At 42.5% G+C, this 12,148-nt stretch overlaps 1 protein-coding gene across 4 annotated transcripts in view; it reads left to right on the forward strand.

The window, feature by feature from the left end:
* The first annotated feature begins 456 nt into the window (after positions 1 to 456).
* LOC142582398 (uncharacterized) overlaps positions 457 to 12,148 on the forward strand; it is an 80,563-nt gene continuing 68,871 nt past the window's right edge. For all 4 annotated transcript variants that reach the window (XM_075692074.1, XM_075692075.1, XM_075692076.1 and 1 more), the window contains exons 1-4: positions 457 to 529; positions 838 to 938; positions 7,548 to 7,595; positions 10,818 to 10,895. In XM_075692074.1, coding sequence (XP_075548189.1) covers positions 844 to 938; positions 7,548 to 7,595; positions 10,818 to 10,895 — 221 coding nt within the window. In that variant the 5' untranslated portion in view covers positions 457 to 529; positions 838 to 843. The remainder of the gene's footprint in view (positions 530 to 837; positions 939 to 7,547; positions 7,596 to 10,817; positions 10,896 to 12,148) is intronic.

The following is a 12,148-nucleotide window of genomic DNA, read 5'->3' on the forward strand; positions in this document are numbered from 1 at the left end:
ATCTCTCCACTGATCTGTAAAACTATAGGGGAAATCAGTAGTCTCTGTGTCATTAGCATAGTCATTAGCCACGGTCCCTTGCCAAGCTGTTTCAGTTTTACAAGAATGAAACCGAAACTGTGTTTACGCCCAATGCGACATCTGGGTTTCGGATATGCCCTTTACAGGTGCTTAGCTGTGTGTATGAGCTATGTGTCAGTGAACGCGAGTGAACCCTTTTAATTTTTATTGCTTCAAATGGGCGTAGCGGGCACTTGCTATTCGTTGACATTTTGCAATAAAATGGCGTTTGAAAAAAGAAAGAAAGAAAGAAAGAAAACGCATCGTACGCTTATCGCGGCTTGCCGCTTGACATATTGTGATTGGCCAGTGGTTCCACGTGAGGGTACGTGGTGCGTGAGCGCGAGTTGCTCGAGCAGCTCGAGCGCGAGCCTCGTTCGACGTTCGCATTTGGAACCCGGTTGTAACCCGGTTGTCGTGCGGAATCGGCTAGAAGCTTCAATTCTTCCTTCAGAGGCCGACGAAGCAGGTGAGCTATTTCTCCATTCAGGGCTACAGCTGCTCGCCCCGGGCATTCGTTCGCCTTTCGAGACGTCATGAAACGTTGCCTCACTCGCGGCGCATTCGAAAACTAAAGAAAAACGTCTCTGCTGTATTGCCTGTAACTGACTGCTCTGGGCGCGGCCCCTTGATTTAACGTTACTTTGTTCGTTACCAAGGGAAGCCTTTAATACGAGCAGCTGCTGTATCAGACGAGAAAATGTGAATTCGGCGTATTGTTTCGGAATGTTGTGTTAACAGCATGGTTGACAGTCTATGCTACAATGGCGAATGCAGGACGAGATGTCAACTGTCGCTGCAAAGCGTGAAAGGAGAAAGAAACCCAAGCCTAAGCTTTCGTTTGGCTCCTCAAGTGGTGCTTCCGGTAACCTGCCTTCGTGAGTATAGCGGGGCCTTCGAAGGCGTTTAACTTGCTTTTCTCTTAACTTATGTGTGAGGGCAGCGAGTGAGAAGTACTTATCTGCTGCCGGCTGTACATCATCGTGTGAGCGCGAGTGATTGTACTTGCATTTGGTAAACCCTTTTCACTATTTGCTTATTTGATTGCTCTAAACCATCACACTGCGTAGAGCTCATTGAAATACACCAGTGAATGTAAGGAAGAAAAAACCGCGCGGGGCTTGCTTTTTCTCCGAATGCATTTCGAAATGCAAACTACGTAAAACTCTTTATTGCTGCTTGTTCCGTTCCTTTCGCGAGTCATTGACTGCCTTTGATCATTTGCTGCCCTGACATAAAATGTTCAGATATTCCGCAGCCCCGCCCCTGCCCACTTGGCCCCTCTCTGGCAGACCTTACCATATTTCCTTCTGTAGATGGATTCCTGCAGGAAAAGGCTAGTTATAATTAATTGAAAGTGCTTACACCTAGTGTTTAGTTTTGTGCACATTATGTGGCAACAAAAGGAGCCTCTTTGGTTGAGGTGAGGATCACTGTTACCTCAGTGTTGCGATGACAGTTTTGCGGCACACCCTCTTGTTCTCTAGTTCTTACCCACATCTCCGATGCCCCTTCGGTTTGTGCGGTGCACATTTGTCACTGTTTTAGTGGTGTTAGTTCTCGCCGAAATTGCATTGGTGGGCTGAAAGGCCCACTTCTTCGCTGTGCACACCAAGAACGGTCTGCATTCTGAAACAACAGTGCAGGTCAAAAACATGCTACAATGCCCGAACAGTTGTAGCATGTAACATCCATAAGATTGCGCACAAACGCATAAGTCATCCCTCCATCACCCTAACACAGGATGAATTTAACTCTTTAAAGCAGGTGTGAGCTGTGTGGGGCTTTTGCGTGTTTTATGTGTGTTTTCCTGCTTTGGTGCTTCCTGTTGTTTATATTGTCCACGTGTGTGCATTAAAAATTCAGTTGAGAGCGCCTGTGATCGTCTCTTCTTTTTCAGTGTCTAGTTGCGCTTACAGGTCATGAACACATTCCTACTCGACCAGTTCTCATTACTTGGTCCTTCCCCTAATGTAGCTTGTAATCTGTACTAATGACACACCAGCAAGCCCAAAATGGCAACCTTAGTCAGATAAGACTTGTGCCTGCATGCAGATTCATTGCATCACATCTGCTATATTTTAGCTGTTAAATGCACCAATTCTGGTAACCCTGAATGTGGCAGCTTATAAATACAGCTTTTGCTTGAACTTTTCAACTTCGCAAACTTCACACGTGCTTATACATGCTTGCACTCTGAATAACAACCCATAGGCTTTTTCTGCTGCACTTAAAGGGCCCCTGAAACAGCCAGGACAAATTTTGTAGATGCGTAGGGTACAGTGAAAGTCAATAATTTGCACCACAAATTGTGTGAAGCGTCTCATATTAAGAGAGCTACAGACGATTACAAGTTACCCTCCTTTAAAGTCATGCATTTTCCCCTCAACTCGTTCGCCGAGTGATCGAGGCTAAGCTCTGCCTTCACTGGCTCTGCGTCATGGCACATCGTGGCGTTGACTTCCGGTTCTCTAGGAGCGAGCAGGTGCAGCCTCTCCAAACTCTCTGCCAACTGCCTGGTAGTCGACCCCAAGCGAGAGCTATCGAAGCAGTGTGCGTTGCGAGCTGGGCGTGTCGACGGATGCATGGAGACACAAACACAAGCCGATGAAGGGACTTTCGCATAGACGTATGTGAGCAGCCTAATTGGTCTGCTAGGTTCAGCCACCTGTAGGCGCAGAGCTTAACCAGCCAAAGAAAGTGCTAATATTGCTTTGACCAAGTGTGAAACATTTTAAACATCTACAAAAGTGTGTTACAATTACACTCGTGCAAAAAATTTACACCAGCAGGAAAGAATAAATTTTGTTACTGCTATTGTTTGTGGTAGAGCTCTGTGCCACCAGGTGGCTGCACTGTACAGACCATTCACATTTGTGCTTCTGCTCATCCTGTAAAATGTCACGGTCAAACGGCCAGGCCCTGTCCCCTTGTGCTTGCGTTTATCAGGATACCGGACTCTCAATACGCTTTCTTTGGTAGTAATCCTCCGGTGTAAAGTGACGGCCGCAAACTCTCAAATCCTGGTGCCAATCAGATACCGACAGTCCGATGCGCTGCAGCCAGTCCACTCGCCTGCTGCCTTGCAGAGGGACATGATATCGCAGCTTGACGTATTGCCAGTCGCTACATTTGCAGCCCACAACAAAGTCTAATCATGGTGCTCGCGAAAAGACTGAGACCAACTCTGATCGAGGAGCTCTCGTCAAAATGGAGCACATTGTAACACAAGCAGACATTTGCTGTGTGCCAGAAGTGCTTAAGGGTAGTGAGAAATTGCTCTTGTCCATTCTCTTTCTGTTGCCTTCTTTTTATAGAAACAAGTTGACTAACATTTGAACTATTACAAACATTTGTTCGCCATAAAGTTGGAAAATTGTTGATGGCGCGCCCTGGGTAGCATCACTAACATCATTGGGGCACATGTCAAATAGGTTGGGGCGACTTAAAATTCAGCCGAGCGATGTGCTACGATCGGCAGCAATGTGCATTTTTAAAACTTTATAATAAATTGCACACTTTACGCGGAGTGCTTAGACGCGCCAATTCATGATAAGATAAACCTTCTCTAACCACTCGCTACGTTTGTACAAAATCGTCAAAATTGTTTGATTCCCTTTAACGTTACTGACACATTAATAGGTTGTGTATTCTATGTATGGATGCTTTTCCCCTTTCTTTTTAAAGGAAAAGCTGGGTCATAGACAAAAAAAATAAAACAAAACACTTGTTTTTAAATTATCGTGCTGAAAACCTAAGATAATATACCTTGTGCTTATTGCAAAATACTGTGCCTATTTTTATGTCTGTTCCTCAAAAATCAGTCTTGCAAATGTTGCCTCAATAAGTATCAATGACTTCAGCACGATTCAACAAATTCACTAACGCCAACCTGGCTAGAAGCCATTGATACTTTTATTAGTGAAACTGAGGAACTTTCTTTCTTGAAACTTTCAGGAGATCAACATAATCTTGCGTAATGTAAGAACCATACAAGATAAAGAAATGTAGACATCATATTTGAAGTAAAGTACAACATTCCACATACATATAATTTTTCAGCACTATAACTCAAAGAATAAGGAATAATCAAAATTTTTGGTCTGACCCAACTTGCCGCTCTTAAAAAATCTCAAGATACTTCTAAGCAGTTTGAGCAATGGTGTTTCCCCCTTGAATTATCAGTTGTGCTGCATAGCACATGGCAAGCCTGGTTATGAGTGAGAAATGTTGATACTTGACTATTTATGCTTGATCATGGTGCTCCATTACCATCCATCGCTGCACTTGCAATGGCCTCTACTTTTTATTCCGTATTAGGAAACTGGCCAATAATGACTCTTCTTAGCGATACTGCTGGTGGCAGCCTGCTACAAGAAGGGACAACATTGTTAATCGCTTACCGTTTTGTGCCTTACCATGTTGTGTATCGTACGATATACATAAAATACCTCCAAATGTGTAGCAGTGAAAAACAGTGACCATAACTCTGAAAATAAATTTTTTTATATATTTTTTTCTTGAATAATGCTTGGCTGCAGCTAGTCGCACCACACATAAGTTAGTAAATAAACAGGTTATTTTGACAATTTTTACACTTGTAATCAGCATACAAAAACAAACCGGGGTGTTTGTTTGCTGTTTAGTAGCCTACCATAATGTTTTAAACAAGACATTTGGGTTCCTCTGTGAGTCGAGCATAATAGCTGTATCATGTGAGACAGCATGCAGTGATGGGTTGTTTGTGGAGGAGAGCAAGAGGGGTGTTCTGCAAGTGTCCACACATATCCATTAGGTGGATGCTTGCAGAATACCTCCCCCCCCCCATATGTTTCCCCACGAGAAAAAAATGTGGTAGCAATAGGCTGTACCATTTATTAGCACCATTGTCATGAATATCAGAAAATGAAAATGCCAGAAGCATTATGATTAACATGGTGTGGGGTCTGCCATATTCCAAGAGCTAAGGACAATAGCAGCACCAAAAAACTCTCAGTGAAAGAGGAAGAAGGCATTCTAATGGCTCGTTAGACTACGCAAAGCAAACAATTATATAAAAGGGAGCACTTCAAAGGTTGTTTATGGCTACTAGTTAGTCAGTTCAAGGATAAACTTTTGCTAGATGGAACTGAGATATGCTCTATTTTCTACACCACTTGTCAAGATTTCTTTAAAGGCTCAAACATTTCTTTCACGTTTTCTGTAATTTGGATGCCTTTCTATATGGTCAAAATATACCCGTAACTGCATGGTGTATCATCAGGGTGTCTACCAACCGGGAAAACCGGGAATTCTCTGGTATTTATGCTAGTCTGGAAAAACTCAGGGAATTTGTGGTTCTATCAGAGAAAATTAGCTGTATAACTTTATTGAGAGGGTTGAAAGTCGAAGTAATGGTGGCTCGAGTAACAGACAGGAATCGTAATGAATCGCCTTTGACATCCTGTCGTCGGCTGGAGGAGTTGCCAGTGTACAGTCAGCGACCGACTTTCCGTATTCCCGAAAATTTATTTGGACGGTGTCGCGGCAACACCACGTGCCCCATAGTCAATGTATCAGAACGTCTGAAATTTCGACGTAAGAACTCTTCTCCGTCCGATTTTCCGGAGGTTTTGCTGTGACAGCAGGTCCGAAACGGCATTAAGCAAAGCCACCACCACTGCCATTTTGGTTACCTTGCTGCCTCGAACCGGCGCTCTCGCACGCAGATCCGCTGACAGTCACAGCCACCACGGCGGCAACGCTAGGCCTAGCTGCTTCAACGTTCGCTATGAAGCTTCTTGCCGTTGGATGCCGTGTTTTTGATTGAAAGAATTCGCTGCTGTCAGAAATGGCACGGACTCTGCCTTTGTGGTCCTCGCGATTGGCTTAGAAGCTTGGAAAGCACGGTGCATTGCATAATGGCCGGTTCGGAAGTCTGCTTCGCCTCCGTACACAAATCTTACTTGTTGAAGTATACGCAAAAGTTTGCAGTGAAGCATAACAAGCGGGGGAAGGAGCTATTGCCATGGGACAGAGTATATATTCCTTAATTACATACGCGTGCATCCGGTATTTCCTGTCGCAGTATGAGCACCGATATGCCTAATACGTGTACCGGCAGGCCTTCAGAGCGTTTTCGAATGTGCCTGTGGCAGTCTGAGCCCTTAAGGGCAGTAAATGACATGCATTTTTTTTTCCAACTGGCCGATTTTCTGACGTTTTTGCGGCCCCTAGGGAGTTCGAAAAATCGAATGTGGACTGTGCAACTGACCAAGAAGGTGCTTCAAGTAGTCTGTGGGGCGAACGAGTGGCGGAAGGAGGACAAGAACAGAAAGGACCTATGCGTTGAGGAATGAACGGGAAAGGGAGCGTGCTGCCGCCTTTTTGAAGGGGCTTGAGCTCAAAAAACAGTTGGCTGATGTCGAGGTGCAGCTATCCCTTATCCAAACCAAATAAATTCTTTAAAGCAGTAAAACACAACACTGAGGCGTCGTGCGCTGGCTGAGAGTATGTCCGGTCAGTTGAAGTTGACTTATGAGCTGAGCTTGCTATCAGTTGATAGAAATGGCTCATGTTCGAAAATATTTGCTTATGTATGCATCTCCTTTTTATTCGTATTTGAGAATGTCCAACTCGATTTGCAATTTTTTTTGAGGACATTTTATTCGCTGTGCATTTTACTAACCCCTCCCTGCTATTCTCTTCTTGCATAACATAAACACTACACCTTCGTATTCAAATTGGACTAAGTCTTTTTTTTTTCGTGCGCTTAGAGAATGACAGCATTGGGTGATAAGTTTCAGCCCGACATAAAACATAGTTATGCATCACTCAGGGAATTTTGCAAAGGCACTCGGGGAGAACCTGAAAAACTCAGGGAATTTGGAAATGTCAACTTGGTAGACACCCTGAACATATATGATGTGACATTTATTGCTTATAAAATTGCAAATGTGCATATTGTTAGAATATTGGTTTCTTCTGGCATACTTGATCTAAACAAAGGCTTGTCCAATTGTTTCACAAGAAAATGAAAATTCCTGCAGTATGGGAATAAACGTTGGGACCCTGAAGGGGGGGGAAAATGTGATAGGTTTGTTAAGCTGAAACTCTGGTAAGAGGAAGCATGTTTCCTTCAGTCTCGCCTTAACAATCGACATCAAAAGTTTAGGGGTTCTGGCATCTAAGGAACACTAGAACATTTCTGCAGCTTGGTATTTGGATTTCCAGCCTGCTTAGCATAACTGTACAATATAGTAGTGTAAAGTTATACTGGGGGCATTCGCATACTGCTAGCAAATCCAATGTATTGAAAGATCCTGCAGTTTCTCTAATGCCAACTGTACATATCTCCAATACTTGTGGCTGATATTGAAACTGTATGCCTTGTCTGTTCACTTGCTGCCCTAAAATTGCCCTGTTTAGCATGCTTTGGCACTTTTCTGTGAAAGAATCCCTCACCTTCCTTGCATTGCTTTGAAATTTGCATTGTTTTTGCATTGCAGAAATATGCAAGCAAACCTGCCAGAATTGTTTGCACTTCTTAAGATGCAGTGAGTATAGAAGGCTTGGTTCTTGCTTTTACTTCTCGTATGCATAGAAAGATTACTGGCACAGATGGTCAAGTACTTAAAAAAGTGTATTGGTAATAGCGACAAATGCTTTGAGGTGTATATCAGATGTTGGATGTTAATGTTTGGCAATACTATTATTATTAGCAGGGAAACTTAGGCCAGTTGGTAAAGGTTTGCACTAAAAAAATGGTGCTAAATTGATGAGGATGAAGAAAAGTAGGTACTTGCACACCTGTGCATACTTACCTTTATTTTTACTCATGTGTCTTTATTACTATTTTTGGAAGTGTGAATACTAATGTTGCTGTGGCCAGATGTGCAGCCCAGTTGGCTGACAGGCGCGAAGGTAGCAGGCCCACACTGCCTTTATCACCTTCCTTCCACTGATTAAGCAATTCTCTCTCTTGCATTTAGACCACAGAATGTTTTAAAGCTACTGAATGGAATGAGCTTTATAAACTGTAGCAACTTGCAAGTCAGAATGAATCTTCATATAATGGACCCTTCATCTGTATTTCTTGCTGTATTTGCTGCTGTAACATTCTGGTTTTGCCCCTTCAACCAGTCGAACTGTGCTTCTTGGAGGCATCGAGGAAGGAAGAATAGGTAGTGTCATGGGACAATTATGAAGCTTAGTTGTAAAAGGAAAGCTTGGGGAAAAAGAGCTCTTGTGCCATACAGTAACTTCTAGCTTCCTAGCAAGATGAAGCTGTGTTCCATTAGCCGCCGTAGACTGCTAGACAGCTAAGTGGTCACTGACCATGTCAAGTCATGTCCTGTCAAAGCCGGGATAAAAAGAAATCTTTGCAAGGACAGCATTGAACAAAAAAGTTCAGTGCCCTTCCACTCTGTGAAGGATGACCAGCGAAGCTGTGAATGGCGAGTTGCACCTTTGCACCTTAAAGCTTAATGGCGAACTGCACCTGTGGACGATGCACTGGGGACGTGTTAAATATTCCCTGGAGGTCAGAGTTAATCCAGAGTACCCCACTAGGGCATTTCTCATAATCAGATGGTGGTTTTGGCAAGTAAAACTCCAGAATCCATTCTTTGTGTAGCTTGCCTTACTACCCATTTGTTTGACTTGCCTGGAAATGTAATTAGGGCAAGGTTTATTCAACTGTTATGGAGGAATGTTATGGAGTTTCCTTTTATCTTTGTGTTACTCTGAGGTAAATGTCAATGTTCCCTTTCATGGAACTTCCTCATTTTCATATTTAACAGGACAAAGGGTGTTCAGGCACCTATGCATAATTTGTTGTTTTTAATTTGTGTCAATTTTTGTGTTCATTTGGTACCCAAATGTATTGATCGGATACTTCATTAGTCTTCAGTAAGGCTTAGACTGGCTGTGTATGAGTGCATTTTTTTAATTGGAATTGAGCATGCAAGAATTATTAGACAAGAGGGAAATTTGGTTTCTGAAGGGAAAACTTGAAGTTAAGGTTCTGACATTTTTATCTTGCGCTTCTGTTGCATGTAATTGACACCTATAACTATGAAAATGACAAGTCTTGTACAGTATAGGCCACTGTATGCACTAAAACTGTCACACACCTTTAGCAGTTACAGTTTTGTTGCAGCCTTTGGCAAAAATGTATTGCAGATGCCATGGCTCAATTTCATGTTGAATTTGCCAGGAGCAAGAACTCCTTTCATATCATTTTCCTCAATTTCTAAATAGGGCATCTGAACATTTGCTTTCAACTATATATTTATTGCCTGTGATGCCTCTTTCAATTATCTTGCAAACATATATGCAAAAAAATATTGGATTAAAGCTCTCCATGCATTTGCTGGCCACTTTAAATTGCCCTGCCCCTGTGCATGTCACCAATGATTTACCAGTGGCTCTTTGCATAGGTTTATTGCAAGTACTCTGAAGCTTTCTTTTTTTTACACGCAAAGGATATAGGAAACTATATACTGATATGGAAAAGTAGAGGTATTCAGATATCATTACGGCTGCCAAAATGCTATACCGCTAGCAGTTTTTCTCATCAGCTTATAACCAATGGCAGTGTGCAAGGCACAAATAGGGTAACAAAATGTTTGATGTTCTGTGAATATGCCTTTTGTATGTTTAGCACAGCTGCCTTCTCGTCATTGAAAAGCAATGCTTGAATGATTACTAATTTAATGTTCAGCACATGTTTCACTGTTGATGTGGTCACTTAAATTGTCAAGCTTATTTCGTGACCTTATGCATGTGCACATCATATTCACATTTGTTGTCGACTTCTCCGCATATTGTACTGCCACACAGGCATTTTCTTATCCTTGCAGTGACAGATTTCATCAAATTATCACTTTTATCGTTTTTTTTTTGTTCAAGATGTACTGACTGTATTGGAAACTTCTTGGACATTATGGCTTCAATACCAAAACTGGTCCAGCTGACATGAGCACTGCTGAGTGCTGTGGAATGCATGCAACATTAGATGTATAAACAGCAATTAGACTTGGAACACAGGGGCCCAATTTGACAATTGCCGACTGTGCTCACAGCTGTCCTTGTTACTGAAGTGTTTAGTAGGTAGCAGTGACTACCTTTTGACCAACTAAAAAGGATGTGGGAAATAAGGAACAAAGAATGCGCTTATGGGCTAGTAGTTGGTTTGACATAGTGCTATTTTCCTGTGTGAGAATGGTTAACCAAATAGACAAGACATGCCAACATGAGAAATGGGAGGCAGTAAAATTTGCAAAAATAGGTGATACATGTGTCAGTATTACACCTCAAATAGGTGATACATGTGCCAGTATTACGCCTCTTTCCCTGTCGCTAAAGAAACAAATGGAATTGCATGTACTATACATGCTGTATGACTTTAATGTAAAAAAAAAGGCCTTTTCATGTCCTTCCCTCTCCATTACAGCTTATATATTCTGCAGAATCGAATAAATATCAATTGATGACCAGCGCTGCCTTGCCTGTATGGTTGTACCACTTTTGTGCTGGAAAATAGCACCAGGAATTAGAAGCTTGCTGTGTGAGATTGACGTCTCTACGTTTCTAGCATGCACCAAACAAGTTTTAATGGCACCAAACCATTAAATATAAACTTGTCCAGTAATGCTTTTGGCGGTTGTGTTTCTCATGTAAGGTGCCGTGTCCCCTTTCTGCTTTTGTGTTCAATTCAAGATGTCACATTTTCACATTCAAAATGCTAATTTTGTTCCTTCACATGAACTGTGCAGACAACAAGTGCAAAGTGATGAGCCTCCATGCGAAGTTAATGGCAACGTGACAGGGTGGTCTGCTCACAAGCACTCGCTGTAAGTTTCTCATACTGGTTATTTGCTTTTCGGGCAGTTTTGCAGGTTCCGAGCTAGAAATGCACTGCATTATGGCTTCTTGACATTCGTGCAAATTCAGGTTTCTGACACAGGCGTGTGAGTTGGTCAATGAAATTCATGGTGATTAGCTACCTGAGGCTGATTCTGTAAATCTATTATTGCAACTATTCAGGCATTGCATGCAATTTGTTTCTGTACTTTTTCTTTCATTAGCTTGTATAATGTGGCTGTACAAGCCTGTGTTCTACCGCATATGTTCTTCAGTCAGAATGTCCGCATTCATGAATGCATTGCCAATTGTGTTCAGTGGTGGTAAGGAAAAAATCCATGTAAACTGAGCCGTGGGTTAGTTGGTTTCTTTACTTGCCCAATGTTAACTCCAGTTCACTTCAGACTGCAGAGGTCTGCTATGCATGACCACTTTACCAAAGGCACTGCAGTGTTTGGCACATTCAATCGGAAGTGCTGAAGTACCATATTTACTCGAATGTAGCACGAGTACAGGTTGACTGCTATATATCGAACTTACTGAAAAATTAAAAAAATTCTAATAAAGGCCTACTCATCTTTTTAGACAAACAAAAAACTTTTTTAACATGACGCAACTTCATTTACAGTAAGCTCGGCTACTAAAGCTTATAGTTCATGCCACAATCGGAATCCTTCTGGAACTACCAGATGAGTTAGTCCCTGTCGGATTATTCGCAGGTGCCCTTGGCACTACAAATTACGCAGCTTTAGCACATTGATTGACGGTGCATTGCAATTTATGGCTAAACAGGCTAATAAACAAGTCGGTCCTAATTTTCACACAATTTTTACAGCAAAACGCACACTTCAAGGCAAATGCAGCATTTGTAGATATAACAGGCAGCACATGGCATGTGTGCTGTTGGCAGTGGCAGCCGTCTTGTGGTGTGCCTTTTGTGTAGAATAGGCTCTAGGTCAAGAGATAACCAAAATTCACTTTTATGGTCCAAGGTAGTTTAGCAGAGTACTTCGTTGGACTAGTTGGTGCATAGCTTAAAGGGCCCCTCACCAGGTCCAGCCATTTTGGGCTGACAAGTGTAGTGTACACAAAGAGTGCTAACGATCCTGGCTGCAAAGCATTACATTGCTGTGTGCTGCGAAAACAGCAGAGATTTCAAACCACACGCCGTGCACCCTTGTCGCAGGCACCGTGCTCACGGTGCTGGGAAGTTGCTCACATTGACATGCGACTTTGAGAATGA

This window comes from Dermacentor variabilis, chromosome 5, assembly GCF_050947875.1.
Source record: "Dermacentor variabilis isolate Ectoservices chromosome 5, ASM5094787v1, whole genome shotgun sequence".
In the NCBI taxonomy this organism is placed as follows: Eukaryota; Metazoa; Arthropoda; class Arachnida; order Ixodida; family Ixodidae; genus Dermacentor; species Dermacentor variabilis.